The sequence below is a fragment of the Electrona antarctica genome (genome assembly GCF_951216825.1).
Source record: "Electrona antarctica genome assembly, chromosome: 2".
NCBI lineage: Eukaryota > Metazoa > Chordata > Actinopteri > Myctophiformes > Myctophidae > Electrona > Electrona antarctica.
The window spans coordinates 54,694,799-54,719,784 of record NC_136807.1 but is presented as its reverse complement, the minus strand read 5'-3'; the positions used below and the strand labels follow the sequence as shown (position 1 = coordinate 54,719,784).

Below are 24,986 nucleotides of genomic sequence, written 5' to 3'. Positions count from 1 at the left end.
CACTGCGCGCCTCTTTCCCCTCTTTGCTGTGGCTTGGGGATTGGCTCAGAAGAAAAGTGTCCAGTTTGCTGTGGCCTGGGGATTGGCTCAGAAGAAAAGTGTCCAGTTTGCTGTGGCCTGGGGATTGGCTCAGAAGAAAAGTGTCCAGTTTGCTGTGGCCTGGGGATTGGCTCAGAAGAAAAGTGTCCAGTTTGCTGTGGCCTGGGGATTGGCTCAGAAGAAAAGTAACCAGTTTGCTGTGGCCTGGGATTGGCTCAGAAGAAAAGTAACCAGTTTGCTGTGGCCTGGGGATTGGCTCAGAAGAAAAGTGTCCAGTTTGCTGTGGCCTGGGGATTGGCTCAGAAGAAAAGTGTCCAGTTTGCTGTGGCCTGGGGATTGGCTCAGAAGAAAAGTGACCAGTTTGCTGTGGCCTGGGGATTGGCTCAGAAGAAAAGTGACCCGTTTGCTGTGGCCTGGGGATTGGCTCAGAAGAAAAGTGACCAGTATGTAACTCTTGAGAGCGTAATATGAAACCAAATGGACCCGTGAGTTATTTTTTTGTTGAACATCTGCATTACTTAATTCACAAGAGGTCTACACAATTAGAGAATGTAGAAGAATTGTTATTTTGTTCAACGACAACAAAATATTCTTTAGTCTTGGGTCTGCGAGGCTAAATGTCATCAAATGGAGGTTCCATTGCTATAGTAGATTTTTTTTAATGTTATTTTAATAATCAATAATTCAATTGATTGTTTCCATTAACTGTTGTGCCCCTAGTGGAGGTTTGGAGACATTGCAGACAGACATTCCTTCATGATGTCACAGTGCACGTACCAATCAACGTACACGTAGCGGACCGAAACGAGCATCCTGACCTTGAAGCTGTGTGTGTGTGCGTGCGTGCGTGCGTGCGTGCGTGCGTGCGTGCGTGCGTGCGTGCGTGCATTATAGGTCTGCTATTACTCAGTGATTGAACCAGAACGAACACACACACACACACACACACACACACACACACACACACACACACACACACACACACACACACACACACACACACACACACACACAACCCGACACAGCCTCGGGGGGGCAATCACAGGGGTCAGAGCTTGTAGGTGCAGGGTGTGAACCCCCCCCCAATCACTCTATCTGATCATTCCAAGGCCAATTATTCATCATACTAAAGCCCCCCCCCCCTCTCCCCCCCCCCCCCTCTAACACACATCCAGCACCCCCCCCCCCCCCCACACCCCCCCTTCAGCCCTCGAGCAATAAACACGCAGTGACAGACAATACTCAGACATGACCCTAACGTCCACACTGGCATCAACACTACACCATGAGGAAGAGAGGAGAGGAGAGGAGAGGAGAGGAGAGGAGAGGAGAGGAGAGGAGAGGAGGAGAGGGGAGGGGAGAGGGGAGGCAGAAAAAGATAGACAGAGATGAGGAAATGAGCTGTGGAACCACGGGAATGACGCATGCGACCATACCCCCCGTCAGCACACACACACACACACACACACACACACACACACACACACACACACACACACACACACACACACACACACACACACACACACACAGTCCCACCCATCCCGAAGTTCCAGGGAACAGCAACATTCCAGAGCAATAAAAGCAGAAAACACTGCCTGTGGCAACAACATGTCATGCTCCCGTGCGTGCGTGCGTGCGTGCGTGCGTGCGTGCGTGCGTGCGTGCGTGCGTGCGTGCAGGATTGCAGCACTTGTTTCTATGGGATAGATTTCACCATAAGCAGCCTTTATACTTTAACATCTCAGAACGTCTGACGAGTTACAGTATGTGTCTCAACCTCCTAACCTCCTAACCTCCTAACCTCCTAACCCTCTTCATTTCAAGGACCATTATTTATTCGGCATTTAAGCCACGGACCACCATCTGTGACTCTTTTGGCGGCAAGACTAACTAAAAACTGTTGTTTTTTCCCCAAAATGAGTTAAAGGGACACTTTTTGCAAAAGAAAATATGTGAATGACCAGATTCAGAACACTTTCCTGGGGGTCTTTGTGTGTAAACTGTGTATGTGATTTTAGATCATTTAGATTTTAGCAGTGTCTCTGATGTCATGGGACACTGGGCTAACTTCCTTCCAGGACTACATATTGTCTCAGTAAGACAGCCCTCCCCCTATCCACAAGGAGGAGCAGTGCACCAAAGCATTATGGGAATTGTAGTCCAGGAAGTAAGTGAGCATATTACACACATAAAGACCCCCAGGAAAGTGTTCTAAATCTTCTAAACGTCATAAAGATGTATTTATTCGCAAAAAGGGTGAAGTGTCCCTTTAATAACACAGGCAGACTTCACATACTAGACAGAGCATGTCTGAAATAAACGTCAGAGCTGAAATTGACATGTAAATACGAAATAAATGCTTTAACATGTAGCCATAGAATGTTAAGATTCCACCTGAACCTTTCAAGCCTGTTTTCTCAACTCGCTGTTTCTCTGCAAGACATTACTCTATAAGCCATATCTCCAAAACTGGTGGGTCAAACTGAACAACCAATATGTCCATTTGAAGCTATGATTCCCTGCTTTCATATGACGGAAAGGAGGACAGTAATGGAGATACGATATGGACACAGAATGCACTCGAGCATGGATATTTGAATGACTGTACTAATTTGTTCTAGGCTGAGTGAATGACTGTACTAATTTGTTCTAGGCTGAGTGAATGGGGAGGCATACTTTGGTTAGACATACCATTGGTCCGACTGGATTAAGGTAATTTTAACACACCCCTCACCAACCTTAATCCGGTCGTTTTATAACGCACCCCTCACCAACCTTAATCCGGTCGTTTTATAACGCACCCCTCACCAACCTTAATCCGGTCGTTTTATAACGCACCCCTCACCAACCTTAATCCGGTCGTTTTATAACGCACCCCTCACCAACCTTAATCCGGTCGTTTTATAACGCACCCCTCACCAACCTTAATCCGGTCGTTTTATAACGCACCCCTCACCAACCTTAATCCGGTCGTTTTATAACGCACCCCTCACCAACCTTAATCCGGTCGTTTTATAACGCACCCCTCACCAACCTTAATCCGGTCGTTTTATAACGCACCCCCTCACCAACCTTAATCCGGTCGTTTATAACGCACCCCTCACCAACCTTAATCCGGTCGTTTTATAACGCACCCCTCACCAACCTTAATCCGGTCGTTTTATAACGCACCCCTCACCAACCTTAATCCGGTCGTTTTATAACGCACCCCTCACCAACCTTAATCCGGTCGTTTTATAACGCACACCCTCACCAACCTTAACCCATGTTAGGTTTAGGTGTGCTGCCCCGTGGGAGGTTAGGGTTAGGGGTGAGGGTTTGAGATTATCAGACCAATGGTATAAAATTATGTCTAACCAAAAGCATATATGCACCCGTGTGAATGACTGTATACTATATCTGTTATAGGCTGCGTGAATGACTGCACTGTACCCCATCTACTCTATTACAGCTGCGTGATGAATCGGTATACAGCCGTGCGACAGTGAGGCCTCCGTTACCGCCACACGCGTGCATCATTTTTCATCTAATGAAACGCTTTCCCCCTCGCGGCTCCACAGACTTAAATATTTAATGTGTTCTCGTCGTCGCCGACGGTGTGACCTTGAACATAAAGTCTTTATTCCCACAATGAGACAAAGAGCCGTACTTCTCTGCTGTCATTCTGTCCCCCCCCCCCCCCCCCCCTCAAACCCCTCCTCTTTTCCTCCTCCTCCCCTCCCCTCAACCATTCAGTTTCTTTGTTTTCCACAACGGAGGAAGTACGGACAAAGCTAAATCAAACAAACGTGGACAAATATGATCCACCTCAGGGGGTCTCGGCGGCTAAATGATAGATAGTTATAGGAACCAAATGGAGCCTTATAGGTCTGCAAATCAGAGTTGGTTCCATTTGTATATATACTCAGAATTATCATTACATTTACAATATACATCCCAGAGATAGAAATGCCATTAAATGGAGGTCCATACTATAGCCTAATGCAGGGGTCCTCAACTGGTGGACCGCGGTCCACGACCGGACCGCGGACCACCTTTCTGTGGACCCTGGGCAAAAAAAAAAAGTGTCCCCCTGAGTGCCTCCCCAGTGCCTCCCCATGCAGTGCCTCCCCAGTGTCCCCCCAGTGCCTCCCCAGTCCCCAGTGTCTCCAATAGCAATAATACAAATTAATCTTAATTTATTAATCAAATGAATTAATTAATACAATTAATGAATTAATTGATCAAATTCATTAATTCATTCATCAAAATTCTCGGCGTGCGGCCTCAGGCCGAACGCCAAAGGCCCACGTCGCGCTCATGGGACCGGACCTTAGTCTTTTTCAAAAAATATTAGTGGACCTTCAGCATTTCTAGTTGAGGACCCCTGGCCTAATGTATTTCAAATTTGGGGGTCCTTGAAATTAAAATGGTTGAGAGTCACTGCCAGAGCCGTGAAACATCTTCTCGTGTGGGGCGTATCTTTTCAAATCGGGTCTGCAAGGCTAATAATTGTCAACGTGGGGGTCCTTGACATGAAAAGGTTTGAGAACCACGACTTTAAACAAAGTCTAGACCTGTGCCCATCGGCCACCGGCCTACTTGGGGACGATACAAGTTGGGAACCTATATAAGTATGCAATACCCGTTGTCATGGCACCCCGTTTGAACCGCCTGTCTGTGTCCCTTCTGCGCCCATATATGGAGATCTCTGTATACCTGCATGTCTGTCTGCCTGTGTCTGAAGAGTGCAAACTGACTGTGAAAAGTGGACTGGGGGCGGGGCACTCTATGTTCTATATATTCTTTATAACTCTATGACACGCACGCACGTGCGCACAAACGCACGAGCGCACGCACGCACGCACACACACTAGAAGAAGCATGGCGTGGTATTAGCGTCCTCCGTAAAGCGCTAAGGGTTGTAGGACTGGATGACAGACTAGAGGGGTGTTGACACACTACAGCCTCACGCAAAATCATCAAACAAACTGAAAATGAGTCCGTTTTTTGTACATCTTTTGTCCATTTTTTGTCAAATGTCAAATGCTTGAAAAGCGGCACGTTTCGAGCTCGTAGATCTGCTACTTTTGATGAATTTGAATCCTGAGAAAAAAAAAAAAAGGTAAATGGTGCATTTATATAGCGCCTTTATCCAAGGTGCTTTACATAGATTGTGCATTACATTCACCCATTCACACACACATTCATACACCGATTGCAGCGGAAGCCATGCAAGGTACCAACCAGCACATCGGGAGCAATTTGGGGTTCAGTGTCTTGCCCAAGGACACTTCGACATGTAGCCAGGAGGAGCCGGGATTCGAACCGCCGACCCATGGATCATTGGACGACCTGCTCTACCTCTTGAGCCACAGTCGCCAAGTAACAGTTGTGGAACATATGAGGTTTCCACCGGACCAAATGCAACGGCAACACGCTTATAGTTGTTATCACTGTTTATGGCCCTTTCTACTGTACATGGCATGGAAGAACCTGAGCGTACAGTAGCCTATATGTTTGTGTTTGTGCGTGTGCGCGTGTGTGTGTGCACGCATCGTGCATGCGCGTGTGAGTCACCGTGACAGAGAGAGTACATGTGTAGGCCTATAATTAGTGTTAACTGGGTGAGACGTCTCTCACTTCCCTGTCAAATAAAGTAAAATGCATGTGGTCATGTTGTGCATACCGGTACGCGCGCGCGCGTGTGCGTGTGTGTGTGTGTGTGTGTGTGTGTGTGTGTGTGTGTGTGTGTGTGTGCGCGCGCATGCGTGTGTGTGCGTGCGTGCGTGTGCAGGGGTCTATCCCCTCTCTTACTTAAAGAATCAACTTCCCCGGAGCGAGATTAGTCATACACAGCATGACGGCGTGTGTGCGTGTGTGTGTGTGTGTGTGCGTGCGTGCGTGTGCGTGCGTCAGCCTGTTTACAGCTGGGTCTCTGTGTGACTCAGCCTGACATAAAAGCATATCAATTTGGCATTCAGCGACGAAACAGAGAGCGATAGTCTATTTTAGACGGGAGGTGTGTGTGTGTGTGTGTGTGTGTGTGTGTGTGTGTGTGTGTGTGTGTGTGTGTGTGTGTGTGTGTGTGTGTGTGTGTGTGTGTGTGTGTGTGTGGGTGGGTTTGTCCTTTAGGGTTAGAGCTGCACTCTGCTTGTTTTGTCCTTTATAGGGTTGGAGCTGCTCTCTGCTTGTTTTGTCCTTTAGGGTTGGAGCTGCACTCTGTTTGTCCTTTAGGGTTGGAGCTGCACTCTGCTTGTTTGTCCTTTAGGTTGGAGCTGCTTGTTTGTCTTTTAGGGTTGGAGCTGCACTCTGCTTGTTTTGTCCTTTAGGGTTGGAGCTGCACTCTGCTTGTTTGTCCTTTAGGTTGGAGCTGCACTCTGCTTGTTTTGTCCTTTAGGGCTGGAGCTGCACTCTGCTTGTTTGTCCTTTAGGTTGGAGCTGCACTCTGCTTGTTTTGTCCTTTAGGGCTGGAGCTGCACTCTGTTTGTTTGTCCTTTAGGGTTGGAGCTGCACTCTGCTTGTTTGTCCTTTAGGGTTGGAGCTGCACTCTGCTTGTTTGTCCTTTAGGGTTGGAGCTGCACTCTGCTTGTTTGTCCTTTAGGGTTGGAGCTGCTCTCTGTTTGTTTTGTCCTTTAGGGTTGGAGCTGCACTCTGCTTGTTTGTCCTTTAGGGTTGGAGCTGCTCTCTGTTTGTTTTGTCCTTTAGGGTTGGAGCTGCACTCTGCTTGTTTGTCCTTTAGGGTTGGAGCTGCTCTCTGTTTGTTTTGTCCTTTAGGGTTGGAGCTGCACTCTGCTTGTTTGTCCTTTAGGGTTAGAGCTGCACTCTGGTTGTTTTGTCCTTTAGGGTTAGAGCTGCACTCTTAAGTATTTTTCAGCTTTGGAAGCTTGGACTTAGTTAACCTTTTAACTTGTTTAAGTTATTCTTTTGAATCCTGCGGCTTGTGTTTGATGCCTGCCTGCTAAAATACACTTTAAGTTTGCATCAACGTTTCCTTTGTCTTTGTCTGCATCTGCGTTCTCTGACTGCCTTGCCAGGGCTACTCAACTTAAGACGGCTCAGGGGCCACTCTGCAAAATTCCAAAAGTCCAAGGGCCGCAAGCTAAAAATGTCAGTATTATTTTGGAACATTTATTTTGTACACACTACACTTCCTAACTAGGAAGGGTATGGCCTGGTCAGCCTGCAATGACATGCATAAGCTCTCGGAGCCGAAAAAACTCACCTGTGGAGTTCCTCAAGGAAGCATAATAGGTCCTTTATTATTTTTGCTTTACATAAATTACATGGATGCAGCCTGTTCATGTCCTTTATTTTTGTACGCAGATGATTCTGCACTACTGGTGACAGGTGAGTGCTTGGAAACAGTTAGTCGCTCTCTAGAAAACGAGTTAAAAAAAGTCAACAGATGGTTAAGTGATAACAAGTTATCCCTGCATTTGGGTAAATCAGAATGTATAGTTTTTGCTTCAAGACACAACTTAAGAGAGATATCCAACTTTTCAGTAGAATGTAACGGAGTTAAACTCCAGGTGAAAACATCTGTCACATATCTAGGTTGCACACTAGACCAGATCATGACCAGTGAATCGATGGCTCACTCAGTTATTGGCAAGATCCACGCAAGGACTAAGTTCCTAGCCAGGATCGCCAAATTCCTAGACAGAACCACTATGAGGACACTGGCCTCAGCATTAGTCCAATGTCACTTTGATTACACAAGCCTAACCTGGTACAGCGGTATATCTAAAAACACCAAAAATAAGCTACAGACATCACAAAATAAACTAATGCGGGTAGTACTGTATCTCTCCCCAAGAACCCACATTGGTGCTAACCATTTTAGAGAGTTAAATTGGCTTCCAGTCGAAGGCAGAATACAACAACTGAGACTCATTATGGTCTATAAAATCTTAAAGGAAAAATGCCCAACATATTTTAAAGGTTACTTCCCGTATGTCAACGAATCCCATAGCTTGAATACAAGGGCGAGTGTAGCTGATCTTAAACTACCAAACCTAAAAAATAAGGTAGGCAGAAGCGCATTTATATATACGGGGGTGGAGGATTGGAACAAAATCCCAAGGGAAATTAAATTTGCCCAGTCCTTGAACATTTTTAAAAATATGTTGAAAAACTGGCTGATGGGCAAGCTAGAATAGTGCTGTATTTATCTATCTATCTATTTATTATGTATTTAATGTTTTATTTAGTGATCTATGATGGTGTCGTTGTAATGTCCATTATTGTCAACGCATGTTCTTCCTATATCATATGCTGTATTTATTTATTTGGACCACAATGGAATTAAGTCTTTGACTTTTTGTGCAATCCTGAAAATTCTGTACTGCTCCTTTTGAACTGTATCTTGAATATATCAAATAAATCAAATCAAATCAAAAGATCTGGTCATCCCAGCTTAGTAAGATGTTAAAAGTAAAAATATTTAGGACAACCGTTGAGCCGATTCTACTCTATGGCTCCGAGACATGGTTCCCTGATGTCATCGCTAGGGACACATCCATCAGTAAGCAAGAATTGGCGCCCCGGCTGGCCAGGGGGAGGTAGTTTTACCAGTTCTTTCTTACTGATGGATGTGTCGCTATAGGGACACATCCATCAGTAAGAAAGAACTGGGAAAACTACCTCCCCCTGGCCAGCCGGGGCGCCTGATGGAGGGGAAAGGAACTGGTCGGAATAACGTGTTCCTTCCACGCGCTACGTCCGGCCAGGGGAAATTCCCCCCTGTCAGGTGAAAAGAAGCAGCTTGGACTCCTCATGCATAGAAGGAGGCATGAGGTCAGTCCGCTGCCGCCCCAGGTTGGCAGAGGAAGTGTAGCGCCCAGGATTACATTAGATAATTGGCACTGGGTGAAAAAACTGGGTTGCAAAATCGTGGGATAAAATTAATTTAAAAAAGTAAGCAAGAACTGGGGATGGAAATGAAGGACTGGAAAGTCTGGCACGGCATTGTGAAATCCATGATCCCCATCGCGGTCGAAAAATGATGATGATGACACGACTACTACTACTACGAGTAAAAATTAAGAAAACACACAGTAAAAAGCCACATTGCAAAACAATGTAAATAACTAATTATATTTCTATTGGTATGACCATGGCAGGCCGTAGATACATTAAGCAGCACTGCTGTATCATGCATGTCAACTAGGCTATGTTGGGCTGATGTGATCATTGAACATGTGCTCATTCTTTTCTTAGGGGCACGGTGGCACAGTTTGTAGTGCTGTCGCCTCACAGCTAGAAGGTCCTGGGTTCGATTCCCGCTGGGGACACTGTGGGCGCTGGGGGCGTGTTCCCTCCTCTGCGTCATCAGTGCCCATACCCGAGGTGGGGTTGGCGAAAGGGCCTTTCTGTGTGGAGATTGCATGTTCTCCCCGTGTCTCCTATAGGGTAGGTACCCTCACAAAAACATGCAGTAATCCTGGTCTCTAAAACTACCTCCCCCTGGCCAGCGGGGGCGCCTGATGGAGGGGAAAGGAACTGGTCGGAATAACGTGTTCCTTCCACGCGCTACGTCCGGCCAGGGAAACTCCCCCCTGTCAGGTTGGCAGAGGAAGTGTAGTGCCCAGGATTACATTAGATAATTGGCACTGGGTGAAAAAACTGGGTTGCAAAATCGTGGGATAAAAATGTAGTCATCTGCAATCAGGTATAATTATGTATTTCAACAACGTACATGTCGGCTAATTATCATTTGTAATCATGTATAATCACGCGTGCCAACTACGTTGGCTAAATGTCATCTGTAATCATGTGACATGACATTTGTAATCATGTATAATCACGCGTGCCAACTACGTTGGCTAAATGTCATCTGTAATCATGTCTTATGAATATACTTTATAGCGTTGCTGTCAGGCAGAAAGCTATTTTGGGTAAATTAATCCCCAACATGATCATACCAGAGTGTCCCGCAAAACCATCCAAAAGAGCAGACCTACGAGCCTGAAACGTGGCGCTGGGCGGCGCGTTTTGACCTTGTAGATCTGCTGTTTTTGAATTCGAGTCTTGACAAGTAACAGTTTTGAGACATATGAGGTTTCTTTTCACCCGACTATCTAGTGTTCACATTGGATGTGATTGGTTTTGATATCATTAATCTCCGACTTGTTAATCAATCTCCGTCTAGGGCATCAGAGTGTACTAATTACTAGGACGGAGATCTCCGTTTAGAGCCCCAAACCTGTTAAATGCTACTCACCGCTAGCAGGATCTGCACGGCGCTCTGCAGAACCTCCACGTACTGGTACTCCAGGAGGCAGCCCGTCACCGTGAAGTACCCGTGGCTCTCGCCGGTCGACGTGGCGGTGGCGCCGACCCCCGGCGGCGTCTGGAACACGTCGCTGCGCACACAGCCCGGCCCGTGCTCCCGCCACCACGAGTGGTGCGCCGAGATGTTGAACGTCAGCAGGTCGCTGTCCTGGAGGGGGGAGAGATTGATTGATTGATTGATTGATTGATTGATTGATTGATTGATTGATTTTAAATTTGTATTCACAGTTTGTAGAATGGGTACAGTTCAACGAAAGTGACGGTCAATATGAGGAAAAAACAATGCAAAGCTAGCACTAAGACTTGTTTACATCAGTGTCCTCCATTTTCAATTCATCAGAGAGGGTGACGAGAGGATGGAGACAACCGTTCGTTTTGAGGTCGACTGAGACCACTACGGGAAATGTTGGTCGACTACCTTTTGTCGCTGACGAAAACTATATAAAGACTAAGCTATGATGACTAAAACTGCTGTGACTAAATATAGGCCTACTGGAGAATTTCGTCAACAGATAAAAAAAAACGACTAGTAGACTAGGGAGGTACTAGTGGAGAAGAGAACCAGTAGAACTAAATCTTAGGGAGGGACTAGTGGAGAAGAGATCCAGTAGAACTAAATATTAGGGAGGGACTAGTGGAGAAGAGATCCAGTAGAACTAAATGTCAGGAGGGACTAGTGGAGAAGAGAACCAGTAGAACTAAATGTTAGGAAGGGACTAGTGGAGAAGAGATCCAGTAGAACTAAATGTCAGGGAGGGACTAGTGGAGAAGAGATCCAGTAGAACTAAATGTCAGGGAGGGACTAGTGGAGAAGAGATCCTGTAGACCTAAATGTTAGGGAGGGACTAGTGGAGACAAGATCCAGTATAACTAAATGTTAGGGAGGGACTAGTGGAGAAGAGATCCAGTAGAACTAAATGTTAGGGAGGGACTAGTGGAGAAGAGATCCTGTAGAACTAAATGTTAGGGAGGGACTAGTGGAGAAGAGATCCAGTATAACTAAATGTTAGGGAGGGACTAGTGGAGAAGAGATCCAGTAGAACTAAATGTTAGGGAGGGACTAGTGGAGAAGAGATCCTGTAGAACTAAATGTTAGGGAGGGACTAGTGGAGAAAAGATCCAGTAGAACTAAATGTTAGGGAGGGACTAGTGGAGAAGAGATCCAGTAGAACTAAATGTTAGGGAGGGACTAGTGGAGAAGAGATCCTATAGAACTAAATGTTAGGGAGGGACTAGTGGAGAAGAGATCCAGTAGAACTAAATGTTAGGGAGGGACTAGTGGAGAAGAGATCCAGTAGAACTAAATGTTAGGGAGGGACTAGTGGAGAAGAGATCCAGTAGAACTAAATGTTAGGGAGGGACTAGTGGAGAAGAGATCCTGTAGAACTAAATGTTAGGGAGGGACTAGTGGAGAAGAGATCCAGTAGAACAAAATGTTAGGGAGGGACTAGTGGAGACAAGATCCAGTAGAACTAAATGTTAGGGAGGGACTAGTGGAGAAGAGATCCAGTAGAACTAAATATTAGGGAGGGACTAGTGGAGAAGAGATCCAGTAGAACTAAATGTCAGGGAGGGACTAGTGGAGAAGAGAACCAGTAGAACTAAATGTTAGGAAGGGACTAGTGGAGAAGAGATCCAGTAGAACTAAATGTCAGGGAGGGACTAGTGGAGAAGAGATCCAGTAGAACGAAATGTCAGGGAGGGTCTAGTGGAGAAGAGATCCTGTAGAACTAAATGTTAGGGAGGGACTAGTGGAGACAAGATCCAGTATAACTAAATGTTAGGGAGGGACTAGTGGAGAAGAGAACCAGTAGAACTAAATCTTAGGGAGGGACTAGTGGAGAAGAGATCCAGTAGAACTAAATGTCAGGGAGGGACTAGTGGAGAAGAGATCCAGTAGAACGAAATGTCAGGGAGGGACTAGTGGAGAAGAGATCCTGTAGAACTAAATGTTAGGGAGGGACTAGTGGAGACAAGATCCAGTATAACTAAATGTTAGGGAGGGACTAGTGGAGAAGAGAACCAGTAGAACTAAATCTTAGGGAGGGACTAGTGGAGAAGAGATCCAGTAGAACTAAATCTTAGGGAGGGACTAGTGGAGAAGAGATCCAGTAGAACTAAATATTAGGGAGGGACTAGTGGAGAAGAGATCCAGTAGAACTAAATATTAGGGAGGGACTAGTGGAGAAGAGATCCAGTAGAACTAAATGTCAGGGGGGGACTAGTGGAGAAGAGAACCAGTAGAACTAAATGTTAGGAAGGGACTAGTGGAGAAGAGATCCAGTAGAACTAAATGTCAGGGAGGGACTAGTGGAGAAGAGATCCAGTAGAACTAAATGTCAGGGAGGGACTAGTGGAGAAGAGATCCAGTATAACTAAATGTTAGGGAGGGACTAGTGGAGAAGAGATCCTGTAGAACTAAATGTTAGGGAGGGACTAGTGGAGAAGAGATCCAATAGAACTAAATGTTAGGGAGGGACTAGTGGAGAAGAGATCCAGTAGAACTAAATGTTAGGGAGGGACTAGTGGAGAAGAGATCCTGTAGAACTAAATGTTAGGGAGGGACTAGTGGAGAAGAGATCCAGTAGAACGAAATGTCAGGGAGGGACTAGTGGAGAAGAGATCCTGTAGAACTAAATGTTAGGGAGGGACTAGTGGAGACAAGATCCAGTATAACTAAATGTTAGGCAGGGACTAGTGGAGAAGAGAACCAGTAGAACTAAATCTTAGGGAGGGACTAGTGGAGAAGAGATCCAGTAGAACTAAATCTTAGGGAGGGACTAGTGGAGAAGAGATCCAGTAGAACTAAATATTAGGGAGGGACTAGTGGAGAAGAGATCCAGTAGAACTAAATATTAGGGAGGGACTAGTGGAGAAGAGATCCAGTAGAACTAAATGTCAGGGGGGGACTAGTGGAGAAGAGAACCAGTAGAACTAAATGTTAGGAAGGGACTAGTGGAGAAGAGATCCAGTATAACTAAATGTCAGGGAGGGACTAGTGGAGAAGAGATCCAGTAGAACTAAATGTCAGGGAGGGACTAGTGGAGAAGAGATCCTGTAGAACTAAATGTTAGGGAGGGACTAGTGGAGACAAGATCCAGTATAACTAAATGTTAGGGAGGGACTAGTGGAGAAGAGATCCAGTATAACTAAATGTTAGGGAGGGACTAGTGGAGAAGAGATCCTGTAGAACTAAATGTTAGGGAGGGACTAGTGGAGAAGAGATCCAATAGAACTAAATGTTAGGGAGGGACTAGTGGAGAAGAGATCCAGTAGAACTAAATGTTAGGGAGGGACTAGTGGAGAAGAGATCCTGTAGAACTAAATGTTAGGGAGGGACTAGTGGAGAAGAGATCCAGTAGAACTAAATGTTAGGGAGGGACTAGTGGAGAAGAGATCCAGTAGAACTAAATGTTAGGGAGGGACTAGTGGAGAAGAGATCCTATAGAACTAAATGTTAGGGGGGGACTAGTGGAGAAGAGATCCAGTAGAACTAAATGTTAGGGAGGGACTAGTGGAGAAGAGATCCAGTAGAACTAAATGTTAGGGAGGGACTAGTGGAGAAGAGATCCTGTAGAACTAAATGTTAGGGAGGGACTAGTGGAGAAGAGATCCAGTAGAACTAAATGTTAGGGAGGGACTAGTGGAGAAGAGATCCAGTAGAACTAAATGTTAGGGAGGGACTAGTGGAGAAGAGATCCAGTAAAACTAAATGTTAGGGAGGGACTAGTGGAGAAGAGATCCAGTAAAACTAAATGTTAGGGAGGGACTAGTGGAGAAGAGATCCAGTAGAACTAAATCTTAGGGAGGGACTAGTGGAGAAGAGATCCAGTAGAACTAAATCTTAGGGAGGGACTAGTGGAGAAGAGATCCAGTAGAACTAAATATTAGGGAGGGACTAGTGGAGAAGAGATCCAGTAGAACTAAATATTAGGGAGGGACTAGTGGAGAAGAGATCCAGTAGAACTAAATGTCAGGGAGGGACTAGTGGAGAAGAGAACCAGTAGAACTAAATGTTAGGAAGGGACTAGTGGAGAAGAGATCCAGTAGAACTAAATGTTAGGGAGGGACTAGTGGAGACAAGATCCAGTATAACTAAATGTTAGGGAGGGACTAGTGGAGAAGAGATCCAGTAGAACTAAATGTTAGGGAAGGACTAGTGGAGAAGAGATCCAGTAGAACTAAATGTTAGGGAGGGACTAGTGGAGAAGAGATCCTGTAGAACTAAATGTTAGGGAGGGACTAGTGGAGACAAGATCCAGTATAATTAAATGTTAGGGAGGGACTAGTGGAGAAGAGATCCTGTAGAACTAAATGTTAGGGAGGGACTAGTGGAGAAGAGATCCAGTAGAACTAAATGTTAGGGAGGGACTAGTGGAGAAGAGATCCAGTAGAACTAAATGTTAGGGAGGGACTAGTGGAGAAGAGATCCTGTAGACCTAACAGAAAAGTCATTTTACGTTTGGTTGCGCTCTGAAAATAGCAGATCTACAAGCTCACGACGCGCGTCGTGAGCTTGTAGACATGCTATTAGCAGCATGCAACCAAGTGTAAAATCAGGCATTTACGATGTAATATAATGTTAGTTACAGGTTCCTCAAAGGATAGAGAGATGTAAATAAAGGATATACATAACTAGACTTTGAGCTTCAGCCTAGATGCCGTTTCCATCAACCAGAAACACATGCTACGATACCAGAGAGAGGCTACTGTCTGTCAACAAGCTACACACCGCTATGCTACCCTATGCTACGAGACCAAAGAGAGGCTACTGTCTGTCAAAAGCTACACACCGCTATGCTACGCTACTCTACCAGAGAGAGGCTACTGTCTGTCAACAAGCTACAAACCGCTATGCTACACTACGCTACCAGAGAGAGGCTACTGTCTGTCAACAAGCTACACACCGCTATGCTATGCTACGCTACGATACCAGAGAGAGGCTATGGGCTACTGTCTGTCAACAAGCTACACACCGCTATGATACGCTATGCTACGAGACCAGAGAGAGGCTACTGTCTGTAAACAAGCTACACACCGCTATGCTACAATATGCTACGAGACCAGAGAGAGGCTACTGTCTGTAAACAAGCTACACACCGCTATGCTACGATATGCTACGATACCAGAGAGAGGCTGTGGGCTACTGTCTGTCAACAAGCTACACACCGCTATGATACGCTATGCTACGAGACCAGAGAGAGGCTACTGTCTGTAAACAAGCTACACACCGCTATGCTACGATATGCTACGAGACCAGAGAGAGGCTACTGTCTGTCAACAAGCTACACACCGCTATGCTACGATATGCTACGATACCAGAGAGAGGCTACTGTCTGTAAACAAGCTACACACCGCTATGCTACGATATGCTACGATACCAGAGAGAGGCTGTGGGCTACTGTCTGTCAACAAGCTACACACCGCTATGATACGCTATGCTACGAGACCAGAGAGAGGCTACTGTCTGTAAACAAGCTACACACCGCTATGCTACGATATGCTACGAGACCAGAGAGAGGCTACTGTCTGTCAACAAGCTACACACCGCTATGCTAAGGTACCAGAGAGAGGCTACTGTCGTTCAACAAGCTGCACACAGAGCTCTGTCCTAAACTCCCTACTGTACCACACATCCAAGGTCACAGTGTTAGTGGAGACTAAAACAACATGACGACCATACAAATTATTTTCACCGACAGCTGGACCGTTAACACCCCCATCGCCCAGGACGAAGTTCTTTGTCCTTTCTATTAGTAACGCCCGACGCCCAAGACGAAGTTTGATCCAAAAGACGAAGTTTATTGATATGAAAACGGATCGCATCGCTCCACAGCCTGGAAGCGCCTGTGGAGATGTCAACAGATGTCAACAGATACAACAGTGAGATGTCATCGAAAATGTTCCTCCCCTGTTTAGCCGACGACAACGGAAATATTAAAACGTTAATAACTCGCAATCTAAATCATCCCGTCTAATTATTTAAAAAAAACATCCTGTGTTAGACGGCCCTCCGCTGTCCAGTCGCTAGTCGCGATTGATTTATTCTTACCTCCCGTTGTTGTCGATCGGCTCTAGACTGGTTTGGCTGCTACAGCCACATCCGGAACAACATCTGGTCCGTCGGTAAAAGTGGTCCGTGTTTATAAACCGACTGGGCGCTATAATGGAATGGATTAAATAACCCCGGGCAATTAAAGTGTTTAAGTAGACGCTAATAGGACATTAAAGTTGACGCCCCGCGGTGACCAGTGACTCCTCGCTCGATCAGTCACCACGCAATATAAAAGTACATCCGCCTGGATTAGGGTTGGTCCACGGTACAAGTCAATTAAATAAAAATCACACCCGTGTGAAGTGAGGGGCGCTCTTATCATTATACACCATCATACATCATCTAGTGAACAAGTGAATGTATGTGATTGGTTAGCCGATTTGCTCGTCAAATATTACTTCCCTTCATACTCAATGGCATTTAATGTTTGTGTTGCCACAAATGTACGTCATATTTGAGGGACATATTACCTAAATTATCCTTTCATTGTCAATGGCAAATATGAGACGTATGGAGACAAAAGCTGTATATAGGAGGGGCTAGCACCCCTCAAAGAACAATTGTTCAGTGTTCATTTGGTAAGACTAACCAAACAGTCCGTTTTCTATGTCAGCAGATGCATTAGGAGACATATTAGGAGATCAACAGTCATCGGCTTCCTTGATTGGCCAACCCAACTGATCAGCTGTGTGGATTGGCCAAACGTTGTGGGCCATTTGTGCAACTGAACCAATTATAAGTGATAACACGCTCATTACGTCTTCATTCTTTCTCAGAGCGAGGTTTTGAACTCCCAATGTCATTTACTGTGTGAGAAATGTTTTGCTGGACGGTACATCTGAGTGGAGGACCAAAAGAACTCTATAATAGTACTCCTGTTGCCGTTGGAAATGAGGTGTATTACTTTGGAGGGCTCTGTGATGACAACGCTCAGATTGATGTGCACGTTTTAAACACTGTGTCTTTGCGCTGGAGGAAGTTGCCCCCTGTGACACCAGGAAGAGGTGAACGTTACCTTGAGGGTCCATCCAAGCGCAAAGGCCACACGGCTGTACTGATGGAATATATAGTCTACATCTGGGGAGGTTATCTGAAATACTCACATAAGTTCTGCAAGGTGCTTTATGCATTTGATGTGGACACCCACAGGTGGTTTAAACCCAGAGTTTCTGGGTCTGTTCCAAAGGGGAGGGAGTACCACTATGCCTGTGTGTTGAGGAAGGCCATGTTTGTCCATGGAGGAGAAAACAAGACTGGATACACTATTGACACGTACAAGTTGGACACCAGCACCATGGTCTGGTCTGTAATCAACACCAGAGGAACTCTACCCCCTGCTTTATCAACATCTGCCACGATAATCGGGACAAAGATGTTTTTACTTGGGGTCTACGACAACACCATCAGAGTGTTTGACACAGAGACCGACCTCTGGCTGGACACATCTTCTGCACAGCGTCTTCCAGAAGAATGCTGGGGTCATTATTCAGCCTTTTCCTACAATGGAGAGCTCTACATATATGGTTGTTGCAAGTTGTACCAGATCCTCAGGGATCAGTGGAAATGTAATCGAGAGAGCTTCTCCTGGAAGAAGGTTGAGCCCAAACGAGAAGGTCCCCTTGGGTCCGTTGGTAGCATCAGTACCAGATGTTGCATGGTGGGAGATCGTATCTTCCTCTTTGAAGGAGACTACATCAGATCCAATGACCTGCACATCCTAGACTTGAGTCCTGGTCTGAAGACCTTATGTAAGCTAGCAGTCATTCTGTACGGTCTGAGGCAGTCTGAACTCCCACACAACATCAGGTGGGAACTGAGAGCCATGACTACCAACAACAACAACAGAATAGACACCAGGAGTGTGCTCACTGACAACAAGCTCACCAAAAGAAGGACAAAAAACAAGAACACCATGACTACAAACAGGAAGTGAAAGTGAGCATCACCTATGTATGGAGGCGACGATGGAGGGCTTGTCTGAGGACATTTCTGGGTATCTAGACCCTCGATTATACCAACCGTAGGCGGAGTCGTTTCCGTATAGGAGACAATTTCATACCGCAATGGTGGGCGATAACCACAAACTTTAGCGGCGCCTTTCTCGACTCTTTTCTCGACTCTTTTCTCGACTCCTTTCTCGACTCCTTTCTCGACTCCTTTCTCGACTCTTTTCTCGACTCTTTTCTCGACTCTTTTCTCGACTCTTTTCTCCATCCACGCCTGGATTGGCAATCAGTGCGGCGATGTTTGGACCTCAATGAAGAAAATGCCGCTTCCCTGCGGTTAGCATATTAGCGCTTAGCAGCACCGAAGGAGCTCCAGACCATGGTTATAATAGTTTGGATTTTTCATTATCTAGTTTAGTTTTAGTTAGTTTTGACTCATTTGTTTCTAATTCAGTTAGTTTCAGTTAGTGTTTTAGAGCGGCTTTGCTAGTTTTTTCTTTTCTTTTTTGACAATGCTTAGTTTTAGTTTAGTTTTTTTATTAGTTTTGGTGTTAGTTTTAGGGTTTTTTTCTGCCTGCACCTGACGTATATGTCATTCTACATTCCCACGATTTTGCAGTGACGTTACTTATTATAGCTAAATTATAACATAATGTTTAAAACACCAAAAGTGGTTCCCGCACAAAATGGGTTAAATGCTTTGTTTCCTTATTGTAACTGTACTGTACTGTACTGTACTGTACTGTACTGTACTGTATGCGTGCGTGCGTGCGTGCGTGCGTGGATGGGATGTATTAGGGGACATTTTAGGAGATCAACATTGGCTTCCTTGATTGGCCAACCCAACTGATCAGCTGTGTGGATTGGCCAAACATTGTGGGCCATTTGTGCCACTGAACCAATTATAAGTGATAACACGCTCATTACGTCTTCATTCTTTCTCTGAGCGAGGTTTTGAACTCCCAATGTCATTTACTGTGTGAGAAATGTTTTGCTGGACGGTACATCTGAGTGGAGGACCAAAAGAACTCTATAATAGTGCTCCTGTTGCCGTTGGAAATGAGGTGTATTACTTTGGAGGGCTCTGTGATGACAACGCTAAGATTGATGTGCACGTTTTAAACACTGTGTCTTTGCGCTGGAGGAAGTTGCCCCCTGTGACACCAGGAAGAGGTGAGCGTTACCGTGAGGGTCCATCCAAGCGCATTGGCCACACGGCTGTACTGATGGAATATATAGTCTACATCTGGGGAGGTTATCAGACATACCCACGTAAGTACTGCAAGGTGCTTTATGCATTTGATGTGGACACCCACAGGTGGTTTAAACCCAGAGTTTCTGGGTCTGTTCCAAAGGGGAGGGTGTACCACTCTGCCTGTGTGTTGAGGAAGGCCATGTTTGTCCATGGAGGAGAAACCATGACTGGATACACTATTGACACGTACAAGTTGGACACCAGCACCATGGTCTGGTCTGTAATCAACACCAGAGGAACTCTACCTCCTGCTTTATCATATCCCTCTGCCACCATAATCGGGACAAAGATGTTTGTACTTGGGGGCTCGTACAACACCATGTGTGTGTTTGACACAGAGACCGACCTCTGGCTGGACACATCTTCTGCAAAGCGTCTTCCAGAAGCATGGTGGGGTTATTCAGCCTTTTCCTACAATGGAGAGCTGTACATATTTGGTTGTTACGAGTTGTACCAGATCCTCAGGGATCAGTGGAAATGTTATCCAGATAACTTCTCCTGGAAGAAGGTTGAGCCCAAACGACCAGGTCCCCTTGGGCCCGTTAGTTACATCAGGTCCAGATGTTGCATGGTGGGAGATCGTATCTTCCTCTTTGAAGGAAACTACAACACATCCAATGACCTGCACATCCTAGACTTGAGTCCTGGTCTGAAGACCTTATGTAAGCTAGCAGTCATTCTGTACGGTCTGAGGCAGTCTGAACTCCCACACAACATCAGGTGGGAACTGAGAGCCATGACTACCAACAACAACAACAGAATAGACACCATGAGTGTGCTCACTGCCAACAAGCTCACCAAAAGAAGGACAAAGAACAAGAACACCGTGACTACCAACAGGAAGTGAAAGTGAGCATCACCTATATATGGAGGCGACGATGGAGGGCTTGTCCGAGGACATTTTCTGGGTATCTAGACCCTCGATTATACCAATCGTAGGCGGGAGTCGTTTCCGTACAGGAGACAATTTCATACCGCATGGTGGGCGATAACCACGAACTTTAGCGGCGACTTTCTCGACTCTTTTCTCGACTCTTTTCTCGACTCTTTTTCGACTCTTTTCTCCATCCACGCCTGGATTGGCAATCAGTGCGGCGATGTTTGGACCTCAATGAAAAAAATGCCGCTTCCCTGCCGTTAGCATATTAGCGCTTAGCAGCACCGAAGGAGCTCCAGACCATGGTTATAATAGTTTGGATTTTTCATTATCTAGTTTAGTTTTAGTTAGTTTTGACTCATTTGTTTCTAATTCAGTTAGTTTCAGTTAGTGTTTTAGAGCGGCTTTGCTAGTTTTTTTCTTTTCTTTTTTGACAATGCTTAATTTTAGTTTAGTTTTTTTATTAGTTTTGGTGTTAGTTTTAGGTTTTTTTTTCTGCCTGCACCTAATGTCATTCTACATTCCCACGATTTTGCAGTGACGTTACTTATTATCTAATGTGATCCTGGGCACTACACTCCCTCTGCCAACCTGGGGAGAGCTTCATTTGTGTATGAATGTTTTAAATGCTTTGTTTCCTAATGTAACTGTTTGTACTGTACTGTGACTCCATGCTTTAACCCATTTAGGGCTCAAAATTTAAAGAACATCTTCTAAATCCTCCATTTTTCTGAAATCAATATTTTCACGATTTTTTTCAAAAATAGCAGACCTACAAGCTCGTAGCGCGCCACTCGGTGGCGCGATATGAGCTTGTAACTGTTTGTACTGTACTGTGACTCCATGCCGCTGCGTCTGAGTTCTGTTTATGCAAATGTATTTGACAAAACGTGAGCGAGAGACAAGAGAGAGAGAGAGAGAGAGAGAGAGAGAGAGGTACAGCAGGGGGTGTGTAGGGTGTGCCGGGGCCAGTGTGTGTGTGTGTGTGTGTGTGTGTGTGTGTGTGTGTGTGTGTGTGTGTGTGTGCGTGCGTGCGTGGATGAGATGTATTAGGGGATATGTTAGGAGATCAACATTGGCTTCCTTGATTGGCCAACCCAACTGATCAGCTGTGTGGATTGGCCAAACTTTGTGGGCCATTTGTGCAACTGAACCAATTATAAGTGATAACACGCTCATTACGTCTTCATTCTTTCTCAGAGCGAGGTTTTGAACTCCCAATGTCATTTACTGTGTGAGAAATGTTTTGCTGGACGGTACATCTGAGTGGAGGACCAAAAGAACTCTATAATAGTGCTCCTGTTGCCGTTGGAAATGAGGTGTATTACTTTGGAGGGCTCTGTGATGACAACGCTCAGATTGATGTGCACGTTTTAAACACTGTGTCTTTGCGCTGGAGGAAGTTGCCCCCTGTGACACCAGGAAGAGGTGAACGTTACCTTGAGGGTCCATCCAAGCGCAAAGGCCACACGGCTGTACTGATGGAATATATAGTCTACATCTGGGGAGGTTATCTGAAATACTCACGTAAGTTCTGCAAGGTGCTTTATGCATTTGATGTGGACACCCACAGGTGGTTTAAACCCAGAGTTTCTGGGTCTGTTCCAAAGGGGAGGGAGTACCACTCTGCCTGTGTGTTGAGGAAGGCCATGTTTGTCCATGGAGGAGAAACCAAGACTGAGTACACTATTGACACGTACAAGTTGGACACCAGCACCATGGTCTGGTCTGTAATCAACACCAGAGGAACTCTACCTCCTGCTTTATCATCATCTGCCACGATAATCGGGACAACGATGTTTGTACTTGGGGTCAACACCATCAGAGTGTTTGACACAGAGACCGACCTCTGGCTGGACACATCTTCTGCACAGCTTCTTCCAGAAGAATGCTGGGGTCATTCAGCCTTTTCCTACAATGGAGAGCTCTACATATATTGTTGTTGCAACTTGTACCAGATCCTCAGGGATCAGTGGAAATGTAATCGAGAGAGCTTCTCCTGGAAGAAGGTTGAGCCCAAACGACAAGGTCCCCTTGGGTCCGTTGGTAGCATCAGGACCAGATGTTGCATGGTGGGAGATCGTATCTTCCTCTTTGAAGGAGACTACAACAGATCCAATGACCTGCACATCCTAGACTTGAGTCCTGGTCTGAAGACCTTATGTAAGCTAGCAGTCATTCTGTACGGTCTGAGGCAGTCTGAACTCCCACACAACATCAGGTGGGAACTGAGAGCCATGACTACCAACAACAACAACAGAATAGACACCATGAGTGTGCTCACTGCCAACAAGCTCACCAAAAGAAGGACAAAGAACAAGAACACCATGACTACCAACAGGAAGTGAAAGTGAGCATCACCTATATATGGAGGCGACGATGGAGGGCTTGTCCGAGGACATTTTCTGGGTATCTAGACCCTCGATTATACCAACCGTAGGCGGGAGTCGTTTCCGTATAGGAGACGATTTCATACCGCAATGGTGGGCGATAACCACGAACTTTAGCGGCACCTTTCTCGACTCTTTTCTCGACTCTTTTCTCGACTCTTTTCTCCATCCACGCCTGGATTGGCAATCAGTGCGGCGATGTTTGGACCTCAATGAAAAAAATGCCGCTTCCCTGCGGTTAGCATATTAGCGCTTAGCAGCACCGAAGGAGCTCCAGACCATGGTTATAATAGTTTGGATTTTTCATTATCTAGTTTAGTTTTAGTTAGTTTTGACTCATTTGTTTCTAATTCAGTTAGTTTCAGTTAGTGTTTTAGAGCGGCTTTGCTATTTTTTTCTTTTCTTTTTGACAATGCTTAGTTTTAGTTTAGTTTTTTTATTAGTTTTGGTGTTAGTTTTAGGTTTTTTTTTCTGCCTGCACCTAATGTCATTCTACATTCCCACGATTTTGCAGTGACGTTACTTATTATCTAATGTGATCCTGGGCACTACACTCCCTCTGCCAACCTGGGGAGAGCTTCATTTGTGTATGAATGTTTTAAATGCTTTGTTTCCTAATGTAACTGTTTGTACTGTACTGTGACTCCATGCTTTAACCCATTTAGGGCTCAAAATTTAAAGAACATCTTCTAAATCCTCCAGTTTTCTGAAATAAATATTTTCACGATTTTTTTTAAAAATAGCAGACCTACAAGCTCGTAGGTGGCGCGCTATGAGCTTGTAACTGTTTGTACTGTACTGTGACTCCATGCCGCTGCGTCTGAGTTCTGTTTATGCAAATGTCTTTGACAAAACTTGAGCGAGAGACAAGAGAGAGAGAGAGAGAGAGAGAGAGGTACAGCAGGGGGTGTGCAGGGTGTGCCGGGGCCAGTGTGTGTGTGTGTGTGTGTGTGTGTGTGTGTGTGTGTGTGTGTGTGTGTGTGTGTGTGTGCGCGTGCGCGTGCGTGCGTGCGTGCGTGCGTGCGTGCGTGCGTGCGTGCGTGCGTGCGTGCGTGCGTGCGTGCGTGCGTGCGAGGATGGGATGTATTAGGGGACATGTTAGGAGATCAACATTGGCTTCCTTGATTGGCCAACCCAACTGATCGGCTATGTGGATTGGCCAAACTTTGTGGGCCATTTGTGCCACTGAACCAATTATAAGTGATAACACGCTCATTACGTCTTCATTCTTTCTCAGAGCGAGGTTTTGAACTCCCAATGTCATTTACTGTGTGAGAAATGTTTTGCTGGACGGTACATCTGAGTGGAGGACCAAAATAACTCTATAATAGTGCTCCTGTTGCCGTTGGAAATGAGGTGTATTACTTTGGAGGGCTCTGTGATGACAACGCTCAGATTGATGTGCACGTTTTAAACACTGTGTCTTTGCGCTGGAGGAAGTTGCCCCCTGTGACACCAGGAAAAGGTGAACGTTACCTTGAGGGTCCATCCAAGCGCAAAGGCCACACGGCTGTACTGATGGAATATATAGTCTACATCTGGGGAGGTTATCTGAAATACTCACGTAAGTTCTGCAAGGTGCTTTATGCATTTGATGTGGACACCCACAGGTGGTTTAAACCCAGAGTTTCTGGGTCTGTTCCAAAGGGGAGGGAGTACCACTCTGCCTGTGTGTTGAGGAAGGCCATGTTTGTCCATGGAGGAGAAACCAAGACTGGATACACTATTGACACATACAAGTTGGACACCAGCACCATGGTCTGGTCTGTAATCAACACCAGAGGAACTCTACCTCCTGCTTTATCATCATCTGCCACGATAATCGGGACAAAGATGTTTTTACTTGGGGTCTACGACAACACCATCAGAGTGTTTGACACAGAGACCGACCTCTGGCTGGACACATCTTCTGCACAGCGTCTTCCAGAAGAATGCTGGGGTCATTATTCAGCCTTTTCCTACAATGGAGAGCTCTACATATATTGTTGTTGCAAGTTGTACCAGATCCTCAAGGATCAGTGGAAATGTAATCGAGAGAGCTTCTCCTGGAAGAAGGTTGAGCCCAAACGACAAGGTCCCCTTGGGTATGTTGGTAGCATCAGTACCAGATGTTGCATGGTGGGAGATCGTATCTTCCTCTTTGAAG

At 45.7% G+C, this 24,986-nt stretch overlaps 1 protein-coding gene across 1 annotated transcript in view; it reads right to left on the bottom strand.

Annotated features, from left to right (window-relative positions):
* The window catches only part of LOC306917213 (sodium/potassium-transporting ATPase subunit beta-1-interacting protein 3-like), a 226,559-nt gene that overhangs the window by 28,701 nt on the left and 172,872 nt on the right, over positions 1-24,986 (bottom strand). Inside the window, 1 exon segment of the mRNA XM_079495345.1 lies at positions 10,247-10,465. Coding sequence (XP_079351471.1) covers positions 10,247-10,465 — 219 coding nt within the window.